At 47.3% G+C, this 24,258-nt stretch overlaps 1 protein-coding gene across 1 annotated transcript; it reads right to left on the reverse strand.

The window, feature by feature from the left end:
- Positions 1 to 5,582: 5,582 nt before the first annotated feature.
- Positions 5,583 to 19,150, reverse strand: Fgf6 (fibroblast growth factor 6). Its single transcript, XM_028881493.2, has 3 exons — positions 18,561 to 19,150; positions 17,361 to 17,464; positions 5,583 to 9,059 (listed from the first exon to the last, which is right to left on the reverse strand). The coding sequence occupies exons 1-3, from the start codon at positions 18,904 to 18,906 to the stop codon at positions 8,883 to 8,885; spliced, it is 627 nt and encodes a 208-aa protein (XP_028737326.1). The 5' UTR covers positions 18,907 to 19,150; the 3' UTR covers positions 5,583 to 8,882.
- Positions 19,151 to 24,258: the final 5,108 nt, after the last annotated feature.

A 24,258-nucleotide genomic window follows, 5' to 3' on the forward strand; every position in this document is an offset into this window, starting at 1 on the left:
GAGGCAGAGGCAGGTGGGTCTCAGTGAGTTCAAGGCCAGCCTGGTCTACAAAGCAAGTTCCAGGACAGCCAAGGCTACACGGAGAAACTCTGTCTCGAAAAACAAACAAACAGCAACAACGAAACACTATCTTTCTATTCTAGAGAAAGAACCCAGGCCTTTGTGCATGCTAGGCAAGTGCTCTACCATGAAGTCATATTTCCAGCCCAGGTCCCATCTCTTAAAGATGTCACTACCTTCTAAAGCTGCCACAGGCTAGAGAGCAAGCCTTTAGGAGAGGTGCCTTTGGGGGACATTTAATACAAACTTTTTTACATTTACATTTAATACAAAAGTACTGGAGCTTTCCCTTTTTTTTTTTTTTTTTGGTTTTCTCAATTTTTGACCAAGAATATGTTTTAATTTCAAAATCAGGAAAATGTTGTGTGTAGAGAAGTGGGGTGGGAGAGGGAGTGGCAGGAGAGATGGTTCAGTGATTAAGAGTACTGGCTGCTCTTCCAGAGGAAGCTAGGGGGCTCACAGCTGTCTGTAACTCCAGTACCAGGGGCTCCAATGCCATCTTCTGGTCTTCAAGGACACTAGGGATGCACATGGTACACAGACATACATGTGGGGAAAACACCCATACACATAAATAAAACATTTAAAAAGGAAATGAAAATAAGCAGTCTTTTAAAAATGAAAAGGTTATACAGGAAGAGATACGTTCTAGTTGACTAAAGTTCATAAACAAAGTCCTGTTGGCCTATGATGGAAGATGGTGTGGGAGGAGGGCTAGAGGTGGAGGCCTGATCCAAATATGGTAAAACAAAAAGTGATGGTGAGCACCAAAAGAAAGTGAGTGTCCACTCCCCTTGCCCATGACCCTGGCCTCTCACGCTGCTCCATTTCCCCTGCATCCCTTTCCTCAGGGCCAACCTACAAACCCTCCAGTCTAGACAGACTGTGATAATGCTTACCCTTAGCAAGTCCAGGTGGAACTTGCTTAGGATGGGAATTTCCATGCTAACATGGACACACTAGCACTTAGAATGTTTCTTTCCAGTCTGGGTTTTGGCGAGAGGGTCTTCTATAGAGAAGTTCATACCAAATCACATGGGTATCACACCTTAGCAAGGGCTTCTCAACCTTGGCCCCATTGCTATTTGGGGCTATTCAGCAGATGGAGTGTGTTAATAGTATCCCTAGTCATTTCCCCATGGATACCAGGACTACCCAGAATTGTTTGTGATAACCAGAATAGTCTTTAGACACTCAAAAGTCCTCTAGGTGTTAAAATCCCTGCTTTCCATGTAACTGCCTATCTTACTTATCCATAAGAAGAGGATCCCCAGTTTGGGGCTATTTATGTTGACAGCAGATCCTCTCAGAGTCTGACCAATGTGCCAACTGTAGACTCCTTCCTGGAATGTTGTGAAAATGACATCAGATATGAGGTCAGACTTTGCCAGGTGGCGGCGAGGCTCTGCAATAGACTGCTCTCCTTAACCCACCAATTCATAGATTGAAGCTCTAATTTCCTGTGCGACTGTATTTGGAGATGGGATCATTAAGGAGAACATTAAATTTAAACAAAGCCATATGTTAGGGTCTTGATATTACAGGACTGTGGGCTTGCAAGGAGAGGAACAGACACGGACTAAAGGCCCTCTCCTCACACACAGAGGAAAAGCTGTGGGCAGACACAAAGAAAACATGCCAGTCGGAGAGGACCCACTAAATACCAATGCTGTTCGGCCTTGATCTTGGACTCCAGCCTCTGGAACAGCAAGAAAATCAGTCTGTTGTCTAAGATGCCATCTGTGCGATTCTGTGGTTGCAGCTTAAGCTAACACCAGCATTCAATGCACTGTCAGGGAAAGAGGCAGCGTCTGTGACCTGGGGACCAGGAGTAGCCTTGACTTGGGATGTTTGCAGGATCCATGGGAGAGAAAGTGTTCCACCAAAACGTGAGGAAAGGGATGTTGTGGTTATAATGAGATAACTAATTATCAATCATTGATATGGACAATAAATCCAATCCCTTGGCCAGCCCTGAGAATCCTCGGGTCCTCTTCAGTTCAAGTCTCCCATATATAGTCATGACCCTTTACCACCTCTTCTATCCACCTCCATATTTTTGTTGTATGATATTTGTTTTTCTAAACTGCATTGAGTTCTTTGTGGGGTGGGGGATAGGAGTGTGTCAAAAGTTTTGTGTTGAAATACCTGTTAAAACCCCATTGGCCATGGAGAGTTTTGCATGTCTTGGAGTCGTGTTTTCAGCATTTCTGAATGCATGGGAGTGGAGGAGAAGCTGGACATGGTGGTGTACACTCAGCATTCCAGGACTCCAGAGTCTGAGGTAGAGGATCTTAACTTGAGGCCAGTCTGGGCGATGAGACTCTGCTTGTCTCCAGGGATGGGTGTAAGGATAGGGGTGGGGGTAAAACTAGAGAATACAGGACAGATATTTCGACTGAGTATGGACAGAGTACAGAATATCCCTGGGGGATTGTTGTCACAACAACAGAACAATTGAATCTCTGCTGTGTGATTCTTCCTTGGCACCATGGCTCTTTTTCCTAAGACATAAGGAAAGGCAGGACAGTTGTTATTCTGTGGGGTATCTGTTTTTCGGATTAGACAGAAGGGCCCTTTTGCCTGTGTTCATGTCAACGCTTGTTTGCTCTGAGAGTCTCAAAAGTAGGCACACACACTGTCATGAAAGTGGCAAACTGGCTTCCTCCTTGACCCGTATAAGAAAGATGAATGATCAGAAAAGGAATCTGAACCGTTCAGGGTTCTTCTCAGTCAGTGGTGGAGGCTGGCTCTTGAGGCTTAGATTCAACCTGTAAGCAGCATCCTGGGGTCAGGCTGTGGTTGAGATGGTGGGTCAGATGTCTCTCAATCCCTCAATCACTACTCTATCCAGCCAGCATCTCCTGTGACCTGGAACACTTCAACTGGAAGCCTCCAAATTATGTTTGCTTCCCAAGTTATTTCAAGCTGACCCTCAGTGACATACTTCCACCAGCAAGGTCATATCTCCTAAGCCTACCCCAAAAGCTTCATCAACTGAAGATTAAGTATTCAAATATTTGAGCTTGTAGGGGACATTCTCACTTAATCCACCACAATATATGATACAATTTTATTTTTATTCTGAGAGCTGTAGATTTACTTACCATGGCAAGGAGGTTACAGGTCTGAAGAAGGAAGTCTCAGAAAGATGATGTATGATGGTGTCACACAAAAACTCTATGGCACAGTTTCTCACCACCCATCTTGAGTCCCACCAACACTGCCCCAAGATCTCTTCTCATTTTGTACCTGCAACAATGGCCACATTTTGATCAAGGAAGATGCAGTGTTCTCTCCCTTTCCCCAATAGCCCTACCTTCAAGCATCTCTCGTATTCTTCTCCCAGAACATTCCCTTTCTCCTGCCTTCTAGCCCCCAGCTGCTTCTCTGCCCTCAGTCTCACACCCTTAAGAGCTCATCTTTCTCAAGGATTGGTTCTCTTATCCAGTTATCTGAGGTAAGGCCTTTTTCTAAGCTCCACAGGACATGGGAATTTCTTCTTCCACACCCTCATTACTGTTTGCTGGAATTGTTTCACATCTACCTTCCTTGCTAGTCTATAAGCCCATGTAGAATTTGTCAAAATGATATTCTAAGGGTCCAGTATGATTTCTGGAACATAGTGGGCTAGAAATATGAATTGCATGAATAAATACAAAAATATGCCAAGTAACACGCTGTTCTTCCAAAAGTGTCTAGATGTATGCAGAACCCAGCCCTGCTCAAACGAAAGCATGTATTCTTCTCCCCAGGTGATGAGCACAGTAAGAAACATGTGGGGAGGGGATGGCTGGCGTAAGACCATGCACAGGAGGTGATGGGCCTGATGGTGGGAGGCGGCACGTGTGAGGGGAGGGGCTTACATTCCTTGGTCTTTATCGTCTTTGCTTAATTTACTATGAAAAGTCCACAGTGGCTCCCCTTGTGCAAATGTTCTGCAGGTCCACTCCTCCTGCTAAACAATAAATGTCAGTGTCAGAGCTGCCTAGGCACCCTAGGCACGTATAAGAAATACGGACTCCTGGACCCCCTTTGGGTCTCACCAGAGTCAATGGAGTGGGCTTGGCATCTACAAGGTAATGTGCTCTTGAGTGGTGGGCTTTGTACTCATCCAAATTATTTTTATTTTTTGCAATACTTAAAAAAATCACTTGGTGGGGCAATGGGAAGAGTTGGGGAAAAGAGACAGATTACATCATTTCTTCCTCCATCTCTTCTCCCCAACACCTCCCACCCTTCCAGGTGAGTTTTTTTTTTTTCTTAAAGCTGTATTTATTTTTGTTTTATGTGTATGAGCATTTTGCCTGCATGCATGTCAGAGCACCATGTGCATGCAATGCCCTGGGGCCAGGAGAAGGCATTAGATCCCCTGAAATTGGAGTTGAAAACACTTGTGAGCTGTGGGTAATGGGAACTGAAGCCAGGGCTGTTGGAAGAGCAGAAAGTTCTCTCAACTATTAATCCACCTTCACACAAGGTTTTAGACTCACATCTATGAGGGAACGGGTGAGAGAACAGGTTTCTCATGCATCCTTCAAACCAGGATGAGACACTCGTTAAGTAGTTCTAGGTGGGTAAATGAATGAGAGGATTACAATACAGAAAAATGTTCCAACTTAGACGAAGGCAGAGAGGAAGGGGGCTATAGTCCCCTTCTGTATTTGGTCTTGAACTTTCCTTGGACAAATGTACCATTTGTAATAGGGCCAATGGGCTCCCCACAAGTTCTTCCTGCCTTCATCATCCACAGCACCAGAAACCTGTGTCCACCCCACCTCTGCATCCTAGCTCCCAGATAGGGGTAGATAATTGAGATAAAAATCCATTACAAACTGAGAGATTGCTTGTCAGTTTTAATAGGAGGGGCGAGTCAAACAGTTTAGAGAAATGTATAAAAAGACCTTGTTAACTTCTTGTTGGAACATGTTATGGTTTGTGCATAGCACATACATATTAAAAAAAATAGAAGCATCACATTTCACACGCACATGATTGAACAGCTTCTGGATTCCCTACCCCCTGCCCTCAAGCTTGAGGACAGGTCTGCACCAGGACACAGCCCCAGGTCCCTAACAATGAAACAAAGAGAACTGTGTATGAGGCTGGGCTTTCAGTAGTTCATGAGGTATACAAACATGGCTCCATGTGGGCTATCTGCATGCTGCCCTAGAGTCAGGGTCTGGTTGGGGGTAGCCACTCTCCTTCTGCTCCGTGAAGAGGCTCCATTCACTCTGATGTAAACACAGCGGGAGTATTCCTGTTGGTTCTAGCCTTGTCCCAACATTTCTATCTTTGGTGCTTTTTCAGGGAAGTGACATGGGTGGGCGGTTCATTGTGGAGAGAGAAGGTAGGATTAACTCATAGAAGTCACTACGAGGAGGGCTTGTCACCTGTTCTGTGACAAGTGGCTTGGAGTTTTTCTGAAGGGAAAACGTAAGGGTAGAAAGTTGAAGAGTTTTCTAGCTTAGTTCTATACAAAAAAAAAAAAAAAAAAAAAAAAAAAAAAAAAAAAGGCCAGAAGGGAATCTCAGCAGAGATGCTATGCTGGAGACTTAGGGCCAGCACCCGCATATGGTAACTGTGTTTGCCGGGGCAACCACAGCAGTAGTGACAAAGGCAAGGGACGTCATGGACCCTTCAATGTCCGTCCTTCCTCAAAAACTCACATGGAGTGCTAACCTGGAGAATCTGTGGTCGTAGGGCAGGAGAAGGGGCTGGAGACCACATGAGAAGAATATGCCAAACTTCACAGGCTAGGGCTGGGGACAGGATCGGAGTTCAGGCCTGAGCTGTTGATTTAGAGACAAACTTACATGTCTGAAAAAGAAGATAGGTTGTATTGATTCAGATGGCAAGAAAAAAACACCCATTCTTCTTAAACCATAACCTTGGTTGTGACCAAGGGCTTGGAGCAATGTGTGAAGAGAAGTTGGTCTGCTGGAGGAACTGTGGGATGTGACAGAGCAGAAGTCTGAAAGGGTGACGGCAGGTAATTAATTATTAGATCGCCTACTGTCTTCCAAGGGGAGGTTAAAAAATGTATCGGAAGTAGGAAGCAAAGAGGTGGTACAAGGCTGTGGGACACTGAAATGTTTTGCCTACATGTTTGTGCAGTGCCCTTGGAGCCAAGGGAGACAGGGTGTTGCATGTTAGAGAGTTAAAAATGGCTGTGGCCATCTTGTGGGCACTGGGAACTGAACCCAGGTCCTCTGGAAGAGCAACAAGAGCTCTTAACCACTGTCTCTCCAGCCCTGCCCCCATCAGTTTCTAGAATGCACATTGGTGAGAGGATTACAAACAACAGCTTCAAAGAAGGCAGGTGACCAGGTAGGAAGAACACTCCACCCTGTGCACAGTAGCAGGAGAGAAGGGATTGGCAGCACCTTCCACGGATTGTGTTCTTTCTGCTCCTTAACTTGCCTGTGATTGGGTTGAACTTGGGTGAATTCAGTCAATTCAGGTCAAAGAGAAACCTCCTAAGAGAATTTCTTTACATGAGAAAAAGTTGACATGTATCAGCCATGTATTAAACTGATAAAGCAAAATCCTGGGGCCAGCTAGAGACCCCAGCTTCTCATGACTGATGCCAATCATAGGAAATCCTCATGCCAGTATGGCTCCCAGCCAGCTAGCTGAGCACTGGGCCTGCTCCACCCCAGGGTCCTGTATCTCCTCCTTCTTACCCCAACCATGGAAGGTGGAAGTGGGCAATTGATAAAACTCCTTCTTAGGATTTGAGCAGCTTCATGAGCCTCAATAAAGAAGTGGGCAAGATCTAGCAATCTTTCCAGAGTACGTTGGCTTAAGGCATGTAGGTTTAAAGGTCTAGAAAGGAAGACAGGAAGGGAGGGAAGGAGGAAGGGAGTCTGGTGGTTGATTGTCTTGAGGCTTAAAACATTTTCTCCTATTCCTCTCGCAGACCACAGCCCCAGCCATCCTGGCCTTATAGTTCCATCAGGAATGAACATACTTGAAATTCCAAGTGACCCCATTTCTGACAAACCCTGTAATGAGGTTGGTGGCACTGGCAAAGATGTCTTAACGGAGTGTGACTTTCTCCTTCCCAGCTGACTTGCACTCCAACATCCCAGCATTTAAGATGGACCTATTTCTCTCCCCCTTACACCTGATCCAAGACTCGGTTCTTTCTAGTTCCCATCCAAAGCTTGGGGATGTCCGTGTGGCTGAACTCCTACCATCTGTTCATTTATCTCACCTCGCTCTGGCCTTTCCTCCTCACTTATCATATGTCCAACCTGACACTTGCAGGGCAAAGGAGGAAGCCAGAATGGAGTCTCTCTTTTGCATTGCCAACCCCCATCTTCAGCTCAGAATCTCTGAGTCCAGATCTGTCTATAGAGGGGTGGATCTACGAATAGAGAGGTATGTTGAAGACAGAGGTATTTGCAACAGATGAGGGATTGTCTTGCAGGTCAGGGCTCCCAAGAGTAGCAGAGGGTGTCAGGTCATTTTGTAACATATGCTGAAAATATTTGTGCACTGATATGGCTCTCTCTGGTATCAGATTTAGGAACATTCCAAGAGTTCAGGAATCTGCAGGCTCTAGGCAGACCACATTTATAGTCCCTTGGGGAACCTCGGTTTAAAATACTCTGAAAGGACAAGAGGCACGAAGGCACTGTTAAACAAGGAGCCATTTCAGCTTGGCTGCCTGAATCCTGGGACTATCACGCTTCTCCTACTGTAGTAAGGAAGAGGGACACATGACGGAGGTCACAATACCCATTCTACAGCATCCAGGTGGCATTGTGTATGTAAGATTAGGACAAGTGAGGAGGAAGTGAGGGTATCGGGTGAGAACTTGGGCAAGCTTCCTGGACATAGTTGGAGAGGGATCACCATGGCGAGTCCAAAGCCTCTGGACTTCCTTCATGCCCTAATTTGCACACTGCCCTCCCTTGCCAGGGAGGTTGCCATTATTAGGATCCTTGTCATCTGAGGTTAAAATAAGACCTGGTTCAAAGTGAGGAAACGCTATGGGCAGGCAGCCTGGTGCTGGCCTGTTCTTAGAGCCACACACAGCTCAAAGACCTTCAGGCAGAATGGCTCTCTACAGAACATCCAGTCCCTCTGCTCCACAGATCTCCCCAATGGCCACAGACACTGTTCTATCACTTTTTTCCAAGAGGGGACCCCCTTCTCTCCCAGCTTCCTTAACAGTGCATCATAGTGTTCTTAGAAGCCCAGTGGGCAAGGAGTTCAGGGTGCCAGGTTATTTTTTTTTCTAGTTTGCAATTGGTTGTTACACCCCCACTTTCTCCTTACACATAAAAGACAGCCGCTCGCTGTCACTCAAACAGCTGGTGCAGTTAATGTCTCAGGATGGATGGATGATCAGAACAAGGCAGAATGAGGCACACCTCAATCCTGCTGACTTGACAAGTGATGCTCTGGTAGGCAGGTTCTTGCAGTGACAATGTCAGGAGAAAGAAAATTTTGAAATGCCTTTGCTCTGAGGATCTATTAAAGACGTATGGGTATGCATGGACACAGGCACACTCCCATCTCGGCCTTTCCTTATGCATGGGACCACATGTCACAAGTGTCATCTGTACTGTCTCTCCTTAGGTGAGGTCAAAGTGCATGATCCACTGGCATTCTGAGATGTCAAGTGCAACCTTCAGTCGTGTGGGTTACATGCCATGCAGTCCAGTGGCCAAGGAAACCAACTCCAGTCTCTTGAGGCACAAGATAAGCCAAACTCAGAAGTCACAGGATACGAGCATAATTGTTCTCTTGTGGAAAATTCCAACAGAAAAGATGCAGCTGTCACTTTGTGAGCCTTCATCCGTGGGTCCTTATATCCTGGGGAGGAAGTGAGTGACAGTCATGATTGGGGACACCTTGCTGCCCCGCTTTACCCGGCCATATTTGCTCAGTGCAATGTAGGTCCCTCTGTACAGGTCTGACTCGTAAGCGTTGTAATTGTTTGGGAGGAGGGTTTCTCTGAACTTGCATTCCTCTTGGAAGCTGGGCTGTGAAGATGAACAGACAGCAGAGACCTAGTGATAATTAAGAAGTGCCAAAACACCAGCTGAGCCACGCAGAGGAGGCCCTTCCTCTGTGTTCCGTCCCTTCCCTTTGTAAAGACACTACCACGGGGTGTAAACTGCAGAGGGAGAAGCACCAGAGGGTAAAATGGAGGCACTTACAGTTCCTCTCATTTGCCCTCCTACACCAGGAGGAAGCCAAGACCAGGAACACAGAGGGATGATATTCCGAGCCTGGGGGAGCTTGGAGCAGACCTCCAGACTTCCAGGTAGGGGTGCATTCTACCCAGTTTTCAGGTGAGAATGTGTTCTATGCAGAGCAGAGAGCAGGGAGGGTGACACTGAGCCATGTTAACCCTATCGTGAGAGCAGGACGGAGGCCCAGGGCTCCCCTCTCCCCTTTCTATTTCCTGATAGTGTGAGCTTGGACAGTCTCCTCCACGCAGAGCCTCAGTTCTCCTTCATGCAAACGGTGTGATGCCAGGGAGCTGCTGGGGTAGTGGGTGGAGGAGCAGAGAGACAAATGAGCTCTCGAGTCCTTTCCAGTATTGTCTCTTCCACCCATAGTTCTTCTGTCCAAAGTCTGCAGTCCCTTAAAGAAAAAAGGCTCATTCTCAGTTTTGACTTTGAGCCCAAAAAGTGAGTAGAGCTTCATAGTCTACACTATTCTCTGGGGTCACATGGCATCTGAGATAAAAGCCACTCACTTTTACAGAGAAACAGAACCTGGTTCCCAAGGGAATTAGGCAGAGAGTTACAGAGGAAGTTGCTTTGTGTCTCCCTCTGGCTATCATGTGGGCATAGGCATGCGTGTATATACATGCGTACTAGGAAGCACAGTTCAATGGCTCTATGACTTCTCCCTGGCACCAGAGGTGCCCTTGGATTTCTGAAAGAAGTCTGTTGTGGGATATTTTGATCTCACTCTGATACTCCTGAGACTGCCAATAAAGTTTACCTTGAATCAGAGGGTGGAACTAGCTGCTAGCTGACCAGAATTAGCCATAGAGGTTTTGGAGGACCCAGGACATACAGACAGACACAGGAAGTAGTAGGGAGAGGCTTAGAAAGAGTCTCAGCCCTTTTTGGATCAAGGAAGGAGAGAAAACGGAGATCACTGGTTGCTTCTCCACCATTTTTCTGATCAATCAGGTTTTTACCCGGATATCTGACTCCCAAGTTTTTATTGATAACAGAATAATTAGATAAATGCTTCATCTGGCAGTTCTGGTCTTTGAAAACTAGGGAAATTAAGAAATGCAGGTTAGTAGTTAGTCATCTATAACAATCAAACGTAGTCATGTTAGGTGTGTTCTCAAGTTCAATCATATAATATAGATATAGATAAGATAGAATAGAAATAAGATAAGAATAGATAGATAGATAGATAGATAGATAGATAGATAGATAGATGGTCTTCAAACACTTCAGAGATCTACAGAATGTGACATTTAAAATGTTTTAATAGCATAAGGCTTTTTATGACAGTGAGACACATCTGTTCCTGACAGCACTAATTTACTTCAAAAAAGGATGATGGTCTTCAAAGACCCTTCATATGGAGTTTGCTTTCATTTATGGCAAAGTTAACCACTGGACAAAGAAACTACTTTTGACTTGACTGATGACAGAATGCTGTCCAAATTGGACAAGCAGGACACAAAAGAAAGCAACTGCCAAACTTTGCCAGGACAAGGTAGAACAATCCTTCAAAATTTCTGCTTCACAAAAAAGTCTATCAGATTTTCTAGACCTTTAGGCTGAAGATGAATGCCCAACATTGCAGAGGAACCTAGTCTAGGGTGACTGTCTAGGCAGCCAGCTCTCTTTGTCATTTCTATAGTTTGGAAGTTGTTTGCCCTGCATTTCCTGTTTACTCAGGTAATATTTTACCCTTCTCCGGTCTATGATGGGGTTGAATACTAGATAGTTATAGTTTTACAGTTTTCCTTGTTATCTAATTAAAAAAGAAACTTACATAAGAGATGTAAAGTTTATAAAGTCAAAAAACATAAAGGCTTAAGTTGTTTATCTAAAAAATGTTTTGAGCTCTAAAAAGATATTTTTAGGATGGTAACACAAGTTAGGGTAGAAAGTGAATTAGGTACAAAACTTTGGATTCACCAAGATAGAATAGATAATGGAGTATTTTCTCTGAATTTGCCAAATGCAAACGGACTGGAAATTGTGAATGTAATTCTTACCGATAATTCCTTATTGTATATAGTTTTACTGTATTAGAGTTAAAACCTTTTCTTTTCATTTAGACAAAAAGGGGAAATGTTGTGGGATATTTTGGTTGCACTCTGACACTTCTGAGACTGCCAATAAAGTTTACCTTGAATCAGAGGGTGGAGCTAGCTGCCAGCTGACCAGAATTAGCCATAGAGGTTTTGGAGGACCCAGGACACATAGAGAGACACAGGAAGTAGTAGGGAGAGGCTCAGAAAGTGTCTCAGCCGTTTTTGGATCAAGGAAGGAGAGAGAGCAGAGGTAACTGCTTCTCTGATCAATCAGGTTTTTACCCAGATATCAGACTCCTGAGATTTTATTGATAAAAGAATAATTAGATAAATGCTTCAGAAGTCTGTACATCCAGCCTCACCAGCAATGGAGACACATAGGTCTTTCTTCATGTTGCTACAATGGGGTGGTAGAGAACCTGCCATCCTACTCTAGGGCCCTGGGGCAGGTGTCTCCAACAGCATTAAACAGCACCTGAGCCCTGTGGATGTGTGCTTCTTTCCCAGTAGACTCCAACTCCTATCCCCAGACTAGTAACCCAGGGATCAGTGGTCAGATTGCAGGGAGAAAGACATTTGATACTGTAACTGGTAAGGCCCAGAGACTAGGGATTCTCAGTGTTCTTTGGTGTATAGTGTTATTACTTCTATATAGAGTAATTCACAATATCTACTGAAAATGGAGATAATTGATGATCAGCAATTCTGTTTCTAGGAACAGATCTTGGCCTTCAATTCCCACATGTGTAAAAAAGTTGGCACAACACCTTTTTAATAGCAAGAATCCCAAACAGCCAGTCTCTACTAAGAGGGGAACAGTTGTCTCAGCTATGACCGAGCTACACTATGGGGTGCTTTAAGCCACGAAAAGAAAACCTTTTGCACAGTGACACTGGACTGTCCCAGAAACATATTAACAAGTGAAGATGCATAGTTTGAACCCATGTTCTACAGAGGATCTGGGTGCAATTCCCAGAACCCACATGGTAGCTCACAACTGTCTGTAATAACACCCTCTTTTGGCCTCTGAGGGTACCAAGCACACAGGTAGTACACAGACAGACATGGATGCAGGCAAAACATTCACACACATACAATTTAAAAAGCCTTGAACTTCTGTAATGTGGCTTTTTAAAGCTACCAGTACATACACGCATGCACAAACAGGTTATTCATGGAATGGTCCACAAGGAACTGGTCACACAGGTGGTGTCTCAGGAGGGACTCAGAGGCCTGAAGACAATGGTAGGAATGAAATAATTTAAGTTCTGTGGGAATCTTTTGTGCTTTTTCTTCCTTCTTAAATTATTTTCATGTGCTATCTACCCACATAAGTAATTTATTTAAAATGGCAGAGGAGTACAGGGTACAAAATGGGCCAGGAAGTGGGGGGAGCAGTTTTGATCAGAAGTAGTGGTCTCTCATGGTGATGCGGCCCCCTCCACCCACCTACTTTCCCTCTGTTCTAACTTTGGGTATCTCCGGAGAGGAACTCGCCCAGCCAGTTTCCAGGAGAATTTATTTCTGATCTGGATAGTGGTTAAGGGAGAGGTTTTTGTGTGTTGTTAGCAAACTGGTGAGAGGAAATCAGGTCTTAGGGTGGAGAGCAGAGCAGAGGAAGGGAGAGGAGCTGAGCCATTGGATTGAGAACTATGGGCATTGCCCACATCCCATTGTCTAGAATGAGTCCGGCTAAGAACCACCGTTTTGAAACATCTGCATCACTGTAAGTGCATATACAGATGACCATGTATATCTGTGGGTTCTGTAACCCTAGAGCCAAATGAACTTGGATCAAAAATATTTGGGAAAAGATTGCATCTGTATTGGACATGCATAGAATTTTTTTATTCCCTAATAAATTGTTCCCTAAAAAACCAGTACAATATCTATCTATGTAGCCTTTGGGTTGTATTTAAGTGTTAAAAGTAATCAAATGATGAGTCAAAAATGTCTAGAAGGATGCACTCAAGTCATATGGAAATGTTACAGCATTTTTATGAGGTACTTCTGCACCTAGAGATTTGGGGCTCCATGGGTCTCCTGGAACCAACACCCTGAGGATATCAAGAGAGGCCACACTTCACTTTGCTTTCTGCTCAGTAGATATTTTTGACAGGGACAGTGCTGGAAACGGAACCCGAGGCTTTGTGCTCTAGACCAGCTCCCAGCCACACCGCAGCCACATCTCAGCCGCGCCCATCAGATTGTGATGATCCGAATCTGTCCCGATGCCCCCGCTGTTTGTTTCGTTTTAGGCTGACTGCTTTTGCTTCCATTCTGGCCTTTCTCTCCCTGGCCTTCCCAGAACTCCTTGCAAACCTGAAGTGGGAGCTGGGAGCTCATACTCTTTAGGAGCCTCCTGCCTGGCCCTGCTTCTGCCAGCTCCCCACCCTGCAGGACATTCAGGTGGCTTAGGGGCTTGTGACACGACAGCACCACAATACAGCTCCCTGAGCCCACTGATGCCTCTCCAGGCTCCAGGCTGACAGCGTTTTCCATGGGACTGTGGTGGTACTTCGTGCCCCACCCCTGAGCTTTGGGTTCCCATGGCTCAGGAACACTGGTTCTTTGGCTTGGTGAGAAAGGCCCCCCGCCAAGCAAACACCGTGTTAGTAAAAGTAGCTACCATATATTATGACTTGAACAAATGAAAATAATTCCACCAGATCACATTCCCTGGGCCTGCCACTCTCAAGCACCAGCGTGACAATGTCTTGAATTCCATTTAGGGCTAAGCACAGCCAAATCCATTTAAAAAGAAATAACCTTTAACTCCCCCAGTGCAAAAGTGCTGTGCAAAGTGAAGCATCCCTGGGTGTCTGGGGTGAAATATTTCTGGTAAAAAAAAATGGTCCCAAAAGTTGTGGGGGGCGGGGAGCGGTGCTACCACACCCATCCTCTTGTCTTTAGGCAGAGCTAAGCCATTTCTGTCTTTAATAATCTTCATCCTGGATGTGCTCTGGACATGTGTCCCTATTACTCCCGGACACATGAGGAGATGGGAGGTTTGCATGTCACTGTGATCGTATTGATGAGAAGTATGTGAACGTGGTATAACCTCTTCAAAGTGCAACACTTATTTTTCTCAATGGAGAGCCACAGAACCACCTTCAGGAGGGGATCCTTGATGACTTTCTGGATTCTAAGGGGAGTGAGAATGTTGGGGTTCACTCATATTCTGCTCCAGTATACATCCAAGATGGCAAAAATCCAGGCTGAGAGAAGCTCAGTGACTTTGGCCGAAGTGAGTCCAGCAGCTAGAGAGTAGGACTGGGCAGCAATTGGAACGCTAGTCCCAGTCTGCCCAGTCAAATGAGCATCTCCTGCAAGCTTTCTATGCATTATCTGTGGAGACTAGAGACGGTTCTGCACACAGCTGCCACTGGTTGAGGGGACAGAGCCAGAGGCTGTGGACATCTTGTGTCTCTACCTGCAAAGGGAGGCTAAAGACCAAATGCTTCTCCAGGGCATTGCGGGACAATGTTTATAACCACTCCACAGGATCCCAGATAATCTATGTGCTCAGTACAGGGGCTGCTTATGCCATCTCTAGAGAGAGCCTAACAGGCCTTACACTCCATACCCCTCATCTGAAGGGAGGAAGACCACTTCTAGGTAGCTTTTCTTTACCCCTATTCTCCCACCACACGGTGGCTGCCTCTTCCTCCTCCTCTGCCCCCTCCCCCCACCATGAGAAATGCCATTTAGAGGTTACAGCAGCTGATCTACTTGAGGGAGGAGGCAGCTCAGGGGGGCTTAAAGGGAAATAGTGTGAATGAAATCACCACCCAGCAGGAGTCTTCCTGGCTCCTGGGATCAGTTGGCAATTGTTTTTTTAGACTGTGATAACTGCTGCTGGGGGGGGGGGAGGGGGGCAGGGGTGATGGATGGATGGATGTTCAGCAGCATCTGGTCCCCAGCCACACATAAAGCATCAGGTGCCCTAGCTGGGGCACTGCTGTCCAGCCAGCTCCGATCTCTAGCTGGGGTCTAGGGAGAATCTCCCACCAAGAGCACATGCTTCCAGGCTGCTGGGTATGGAAACAGGAGAGTTTCTCTCAGAGAGGTCCCCTTTCTCCCTAGCAATGGCTATTTAGCGAGCAAGCACTCCAGACACCTTTAGAACCTGAGGAGTCTGGGTGTCTCAGACTTCAGAGAAATTTGCTGCCCTGGGAGGGTCTACCCTTGGGGAGCATTTTCTCTGGTAGCCACAATTTATGCTCCAAGTCCTCCGCTTCTCTTAGAACCAGAGATTTCGAGCAGAAAGTGGATGCATTTACCCTTTTTCATGACCCTCTCCCTTGCCATAAACTGAATTATTTTCTAACTGAGGGAAAAAAACGTGTTAATTACAGTGACAGAAGTGTTTCTAGAATTTGGGCTTCTGGCAGATTTGCCTGCCAAAATGCCCACCCGGAGTCCTAGACCCAGCTGTCCGGATCTCCTGGCTGGTGGATTCTGGGTGCCATGGGGGCTGAGGAGGAGGAGCTTTTAGGAGGACTCACTCCATAGAAGGGGTGCCTCTTCTACCAAAGCCTCAGGTGGTCACAGGCTGCTTCCTGCCCTGCCACTGTCCCAGAGAGTGGTACATCCGGCATCTGAGAATTCCATCTAGGCCCTGTCTTCTCCTCCTGCTGTCCTCGGGCCTAGGTTCACACCAGGCAGGTCTGACATGCTTCCTTGTTTTCCATATGCCATAGAGCCTGGCAGCACCCACAACTGCCTGCACCTCTAAAAACCTAATCTAAGACAAAACAAACACCTGAACCCTGAACCAGACAGACTGCCAGTCTCCAGCCCGGCACTGCTGAGTTTCTGAAGCAGGTCCTGGAAACCTCGCCATCTAACAGGCTCCCAAAATGATGAGTGCACCTGGGTGTCCACAGAACTCTGCTGGAGGCACCGATTTTAGCACACACCATAAAGCAACTTTGAGATACTTGCTCAAAAGGTTTGGAAGCCGAGAAGCTCTGACCAGCTCACTAGAGTATTTTCCAGACTTTCTTTGCTGGGAGATTTCCCCCGGAACCCAGTACCTGTCCCAGGTCTGCTCTTCCCTTCTTAACCTTCTTCTGTCCCCGCAAGAGACGGGAGGAGCGGCCCTACACTCTCCGTGGACTCCTCTAGTGGATCCGAGGCCCCTTCCTCTCTAGCCACTGGCTCCCCCTCCTCATCTTTTTTGGTGCCAGGGATTGACCCCAGGGGCTGGTATGTACTAGGTAAGTGCTCTACCATGTAGCTAGATCCAGTTTCCTTATTTCTGTCAAAGACCTCTTGGTTTATCAACTCCCTAGAATGTTTTCCTAACATATTTTGGGATAGGCCAAGTTTCAGGCTGAGAGCCCTGGAAGTGAGTGGGTCAGAGAAAGCCAGGGTTTTAACAAACACATTTAATGGTTGTCCTTACACCACAGGGCCAAATCTCTCAGCATTTGCCCTCCCAAAGTGATCTGTGGTGCAGAGGGAGGGGTGGGTCCAATGCCTGCTGGGAAGGTATGACAGAGGAGGATACTTCTGTAGACCCTGGGATCAGCGACCAGAGGACATAAAACTCAGGCTAAAGTCTCTCAAGACACTAATGAGATGAGAGCTAGCCTCCTTCTGCAGACCTCCTGCAGCACCCCAGCAGAGTGTCTCCTGGAGGGGTGTGTCATGTGGGCAGCACACACAGGCTGACCCACGGGCCTGCCTCTCTGGGCCTCTCGAGTTCAGCCACTCAGACCCAACTGTGAGCCCGCATGACAACTTCATGTCAGAATGCACATTCTTCCCTAGCCAAGAGCTCTCTGAACTGTGGCTTCTTTAAGGACAAGGGTCCTGGCAGGCGGGGCTGGGAGAAGCCCAGGCCTGTGCAGGTGTTTCTCTGTGAAATAGAGGAAGCATGAGCTCCAAGGTGCCCGGCTAGCAAGGGCTCCTTTCACTGCCCTTCTTTCTTCCTTTTCAAAAAAAGAGTCAGCTCTCAGTTGTCTGTGCACTGTTTTCAGTGGTGTGAGCTGCAGGCTTCCTGCAGCCTGGAGCTTCCCCTCTCCGAGGAACTCACCGTGGTGTACAGTCTTCCTTTACTGTTCATGGCGATGAAGAGGGTGCTTTTCACACCGAAGAGACTCACCACACCCCGCTCTACGGTGGAAATCTCCAGCAGGCCTGACAAAGAAATGGAGAGCACATAGAAACAAGAGAGGAGACTAAGATCCTTCAGAGGCATCCAGTTGTCCCCCTTCTAGAGGCTCAGCCTCTCCATCACTTCTGTCCTTGATCTCTCTAACCTTATAACATCCCTCCGCTACACCAGCCACATCCTGTCACACCCTGAAGCACACTCAGTTCCATCACATCCTGTAGCACACTCAGCTCTGTCACACCTTACAGCACACTCAGTTCTGCATGAAAAAGTTTTACATTGGAATTGGGGATCACAAGGAACATTCAAACATCTATTTAAGATTAGCTTTGAATCTGGGCTTTCAGTGAATCTGTCATTTGAAAGGTCATTGACTTGGGTGAAAAAGAATGGGGGTTGGAAATATAGCTCAAAATGGTAGAGTGCTTGCATGGTATGCCCTGGGTCCCTGGGTTCAATCCTCAGCAACACACACACACACACACACACACACACACACACACACACACACACACCAATCAATCAATCAATTTTGATCGCCACTGTTTAATGTCTGCTCTACATCCTCCAACTCAGTTCACAGACCCTGCAGCTCCACAGAGCAGGATGGCTTGTTTGGGACCCCACAGCCCGAACCTTGCCTTGGCTGGAAGACTGTCCATGCAGGCAGGCACCTGACATTAGAGGAAGCACAGTGAAAAGACTGTACTTCAGAATGGCACTTTTCAGACCACTTGCTCTTCCCTTTCAAAGAGGACAGCCGTTTAGAAACGTGTGGCTCTAACTGGGATGGAATATCATAACTTATCTCCTTTACCAATGCAGTAATAGCTTTTCAGGCTGACTCCGGGTCCAGAGATGGACCACTAAAACTGGAGTAATACCACCAGGATGGAGTTACCTGGGATGATGGCTAAGAACACTAAGATGCCCAGGTCTGGGTCTCCTGGGCCTGCACCTCTATCTGGGTAGGGGAGGGTGGGATGGCGCCATCTAAACGTTGTCCAGCATGTTCCCTTTAGAGTGCAGCCCCACCCACCAGCGCAAGGCTCCTTCGTCTTCTGACTCTGCTTGTGCCCAAGCCAGCAAGCACCCCATCTGTCTGCCAGCGACACTCACTGTAGGGGTTCTCCTCGTGCGTTCCACTGATCCGGCCGTCGGGGGGCACCTGCAGGTGGAAGCCGATGCCCACGTTGCAGTAGAGTCTCCGCTGCCGCTTGATGCCCACCAAATAGCCACTTTCCCAGTTCACACCCGAAATCTCTCCAGCTAGCCCAGCTCGGGACCTGGACAAGAGGGTGCCCCAGCCTCTGGAGTCCAGGAGTGTGCCGTTGGCGCGGGCGCCGGCAGGTGAGGGCACCACCATGCCCACTAGGACGCCTAAGAAGACGAGAGTCTGCAGCGTGCCCTGAGCACGTCCTACTCCCTGGAACATAGTGATGAACAGCCTCTGTCCCGGGGCCATCCACCTTGCCTCTCAGGCACGTGGTCAGAATTAATGGCCCTAAAAATACCGCCCTTCTTGTTTTTCTCCCCTCGGCATGGCGGCAGGGGCTTATTTTTGGAAGGCAGATGAAGGCTGCTGACATGAAACCAAAGCCTGCTTCGGGCACTCGGGTAGAGAGTAGAGGGACCCAGACTGAGCTGCGACTGGTAGGGACCATGGCTTGGAGACGCTCCCTATCCAGCTTGCGGGGCTCCGTCCCGAGGTGATCCTATTTGATTTGACCTATCATTATAGTTCAGCAACCCGGCCCTCCCCTCCACCCATCATCACCCTGACGTCAGCCGGCCCAGCTCACTTACCCAGGGCTGTAACATTAACCTGCTCCTGGGCCTGGCTGCCTCCCCAGACCCCCACCACCCTCCCCACTCCCCAGGGATTCTGAGAGGCACTGTCATTCCAACTATGAGGCAGGAATGAAGTTAGCAGGGAGCATCTCTGCGGGAGGGTGGAGCTGGCTGGGGGCCCAGGGAAGAGGGAGCAGAGGCCACCCAGGACCCAAATTGGACAGCAGTCCTTGGCCCCACCACGCTGGCTTCCTTATTTAGAGGGCAAAGGGTAAAGAAAGATGGGGAAGGCGTGGTGGCAGGTGATGATGCTGGCCTACAAGTGACTCTCAAGACCTATTCATGGAAAGAGCTCATGGCTGAGGAGGGCCTGTTTCCCAGGACAGGGGATATAGGCGAGGGGTTGGCCAGCAAAACGAACGCTGTGGAGGCAGGGAGGGATGGCTCACCTTTTCCTGCTCACAGTTCTGGCCATGACTTTCACCCAGAGGTGAAGGAGGTGTCATGCCATTCTCCTGCTTCAGCTCACCCTTGGCCTCTAATTGTTACCATTCCTCTTGGACAGTTGCAAAAGTTGGGTCTTGGAGAAGGTGTGATGCTTACCACGGGCTGTAAGTGGCAGAATCGGGCCTTATAGATTCTGCACAGGTCCAAAGCCTTCTCACAGCATTGCTTATAAATAGAAGCCAAATTTTCAGAGGCTATCATGGTTTTCCTTATGTACCAAGTAGACACTGAAGGACTCTTTCAGTAGGACAAAATGTTTTGGGGTGTGTGTGTGTATGTGTGTGTGTGTGTGTGTGTGTGTGTGTGTGTTTGACAGTCTCATCTATCCCAAGTGGCCTCACATTCATTGTGTAATCAAGGATGACCTTGAACTTGTGAATACCCAGAACTTGTATTACAGGAATGTGCTAACAAGCCTGGTTTTCTGTGGTGCTGGGGATTGAACTCAGGAATTCATGGATGTAACAAGCAAGCAATCAACTGAGCTAGAGTCCTAGCTGCAAAAAATGATTTTTCTGTCTTAAAAAAAAAATTACCAAATGTCTCAGAAAATTTCTGTATTTTCTGCCAACTTAAAATGATTAAAAATTTTAAATTATGTGCATGTGTGTGTCTGTGTCTGTGTGTGTCTGTGTCGAGTATATGCATGTGTGTATGGTGCCCATGGAGTCCAGAAGAGCGCTGGATACCCTAGAGCTGAAGTTACAGGTGATTGCGGACTACCCAACGTGAGTGCTGGGAACCAAACTTGAGTTCTCTGCGAGAGCACTAAGTGCTTCTAATGGCCGAGCCACCTCTCCAGCCCGGGTAGTTAACGTTCACTAGCTAATATTACAGTTAAAAACTGCTAAAATCATTTCTATAGTTACCCTACATCCACTTTATCCTCTCAGGTATCATTTAAGTAGAACATGTCTATTACCTGAGGTTTAAAAAACTTATTTTAAAAGGGTATAGAAAGGATCCTGCGCTGGTGAGATAGCTAAGCATGAAACGGTGCTCGCAACCAAACCTCATGACCTGGGGTCTGATCCCTGGGTCCCACATGGCAGAAGGAGAGGACTCTTGCAAGTTGTCCTTTTACCTACCTATGTGCACCATGGCGCATGTGGAAGTGCACACACCACACCACACACACACACACACACACACACACACACACACACACACCCTGCTACACTAAATAAACAGAGGAGATACTTACACATGGTTATAAATATATAAGAAGGACTCATATCTATGAGAGTGAAATAAGTTAACCAAGGCACAACTTGAGGAGACAACTTGAGTTCGACGTCTAGTTTCATTGTCCTACAATCCAGTTCTTAATCTGTTGGTGGAGTGCCAGGGCAGGAACTGTAAGGGGTATATCCTGAGGCGGGGATAGGGGGAGAATAGTACTAAGGATAAGGAACACAGCATGGTAGGTGGCAGCTGATCCCAGATCCTGTCCTGTGTAGGTTAAGACCTGGATGCCACCACACTTACATGCCAACCTCATCTGCATGCCACACTCCCACTGAAGGCTGCTGGAAGCCTGGACAAACTCCTCTGCAAGTTCCATGGCTTAGCCACACCAGTGTACCTCCCCTGTGGTCCTGAGTCTCCTGCTCAGGTCTGGGGCTGAGCCTCCAGTCAATGGCTTCTGCATGTTACCTGTCCCTCTCTCGTTCAGTTGACGGATGCTTGGTTATCATCTCTTTTAGTTCTGCCCTAGACATGCATTCTTAGATCCCTTGAGGCCGTGTGGCCAGAGACGGAATCTACCACATAGGTCTTCACAGAAAAAAAAATTAAATTAATAAAGTAGGACTTTTGGAAGCATCCTTCTCCAGGATAGCAGTAACCTAGAGTAACTCCGAGTAACCCAGAGATGGAAGAATTTCACTTTGGACTCCCAGCTTGACTTCATAGATTAAGCTTCGGCAAGAGCAGAGGCACGCTCTCTCTCACTGATGCTCAGCTTGGAATCTTGCTTCAACCACACTCCTACTGCTTTGGGAACCAGCATCCCAGTCACTCGATCGCTGGTTCAGAGAATGCTATGGTTTGCGCATAGAATGGCCTCTAACGGCCTCTGAGTTGAAGGCTTGGTCCCCAGCCTGTGGTGCTGCTGGAAGATGGAGGAATCTTTAAGAGGTAAGGTCCAAGAGGAGGAAGTTAGGTTGTTGAAGGTGTGTTCTTGAAGAGGGTATTGGGACAACAGTCTCTTCCTGCCCCCTCTCCCCTACCTGCTTCCCGGACACCATGAGGTGAACAGACCTTCTCCACTATATGAAGTTCCTACCCTCTGAAGCACCACAGGCTGAAACCACAGAGACCGTGGGCCAAAACAATGCCTTCCTCCTTGAGGCTGATCAGCTCAGGGATGTTGTTACAGTAACAGAAAGCTGAGCAATGCAGAGAAGTTGGTTTGGAATTAATTTCCTATAATTAGTGAGGTATTCATTAGTGAGGACAAGTCAGAATCCCTGGAGCACACATCCACTTTCAAAATGAAACGAAAGTATAGCAAGGCCCACACGCTGCCTCCCAAATGTCACAGGTGCCCGCCCCTCCTTGGGTCTACCTCATTTCCCTTCCTTCCTGTGCAGATGTCACCGCTCTGATGACATTTTCTAAAGCAATGGGCTTTGTTAGAGGGACCCCTGAGTTTAAATTCTAATGGTATGCTTTCTTGGCTGTGCGATCTTGGGTGAGTTTTGGACCTCTCTGAGCTGCATTTCTTCTCCTTTGAAGGGTGGGATGATTAGCCTGTGTGGTTTTTATAGCGAGTAGCGTGGCACACGCAAAGGGACATTGCTGAACAGCACAGCTCTCAACGGACCATTCTCTGAAACACATCGGAAGTCTCTCACCCAATTAAGGAAGGGCAAACTCGAAGTGAGAAGGGCCATCTCTCATCTCGGGGGGTGGGGTGGCACATGCCATCCAGTGCTTAGCCGCTGCCCTCTACGGCCCATGTAGTGATGGCTGTTGACATATGCAGGAGCAGGCAGTCCAGATTCCTAAAATATTCTGAAAACCAGTAATAGCTTTGGTGTTGTCCCCTGTTAAATATAAAACTTAAGTAACTCATTCTATTAAAAAGCCGCAGTCTTATTTTTATCGGGTGATGTGATGAGGCTCTACTCTAAATGCACCTCCTGTGCCTGTCTCCATAGCAACTCCACTCTGCTCAGATAGCCACATAATTTTCCTGAAGGCTAATTAACCTGACAACTGCTAGGGCGGCTTGGTTTACCAGATTTGCACTTGACCCTTTACTCGGGGCTTAGGGACCCTTTGGATATGAAGTGATAAAGAAAAGAGTAACAGGTGGAGGAGGCCTCCCCGGACCCTTCTTTCACATAGTTGCTCTCAGTAGCCTTTGGGGGCTGTCAATCACTCTTGCTTGATGAGCCAAGACTTAGTGTGAGTGAGTGGGAAAATGTCCATACGCATCTTCTTCCATGAGTTGGGGCAGCATGAACTGTGGATGGCTTAGATTGGGGGCTGGGCTACACCAACCTACCATATCAGCTGCTCAGGGGAGCTACCTCTGCATAGCATGCTGGCTGCCCTCAAGACTCTGGTTTATTACATAATAGGATTCCCCCCCCCCCACACACACACACCAATACCAGGAGTGCCAGCAAGAGAACACACAAGCTGTCCTAAGAGCTAGGCCTGTTGACTGCCTTCATTTACGCAGCTTATTTGACTTTTCACAGTTGGCTCTGAAAAAGCAGCATTACCCTTTTCAAACGACTGGTTGGAAAATTCAGAAAACCGTCAGGGAGAAAACAAAACAGCAGTTGGTGCTTACTGCATCTATATCCTCCGTCTTGGACTCTGGGTTTGCTCTGCTTTGGCTCAGAACCTGGGCCCCCTGTCCCTTGCTCCTCCCTTTCTGCTCAGAAAGGCACACAGAACCTGCTGTAGGTTGCTCACAGTCACCATTAGCACAGGATGGGCATGTAGAGGGGTGAGGAAGGGCCCCTGTCTTAGACCTGAAAAAAGATGGACACTTAGGGTTCATGAAATTTGTGACAAGAGACGGGTCTGCTGTCCTGTGGCTGTCTCTATGGAGAACCTGTGCTTTTCAATTTCTTAGCAGAGCTCCACCAGCCCCAGGTCTCCCCCATGTAAGTGGAAGCCCCATGTAAGTTCAGAGTCTTCACCTAAATCCTCTGATTGCTGTTACCAATTCGTGTGTAACCTCACCCACGGCAGATCACTCTCAAGGGATTTCTGGACATGTCAAGCATGACTCACATATATATCTAAGCACATAACTGCTCTTGCTTAGGGCCACCATAGGGTATCAGTTTGGATCATACACCCAGGATATGACTCCAGCTCTATTAAAGTCCTCAAGGCACTGTGGCTACCCTGTGTCTCCTTTCTAGGCAAGTGAGAACAAATGGGCCTTTCATGTTGCTCTTACAAAAAGATGTACACAGTTGAATTTGATTTTCTGACTTCCTGTCCAGCAGAAGGCTAAGTCTCTTGATGGGTCCAACTCATCAGGGTGTGC

Source organism: Peromyscus leucopus, chromosome 3, assembly GCF_004664715.2.
Source record: "Peromyscus leucopus breed LL Stock chromosome 3, UCI_PerLeu_2.1, whole genome shotgun sequence".
NCBI lineage: Eukaryota > Metazoa > Chordata > Mammalia > Rodentia > Cricetidae > Peromyscus > Peromyscus leucopus.

Bases quoted from the DNA above. Each gene is read 5' to 3' on its own strand.
- Fgf6 (XM_028881493.2), bottom strand. From the start codon at position 18,906: ATGGCCCCGGGACAGAGGCTGTTCATCACTATGTTCCAGGGAGTAGGA. The intron at 17,465-18,560 runs GTGAGTGTCGCT...TTTCTTTGTCAG, and splicing joins GCACGAGGAGAACCCCTACA to GCCTGCTGGAGATTTCCACC. The intron at 9,060-17,360 runs GTGAGTTCCTCG...TCATCTTCACAG, and splicing joins AAGGAAGACTGTACACCACG to CCCAGCTTCCAAGAGGAATG.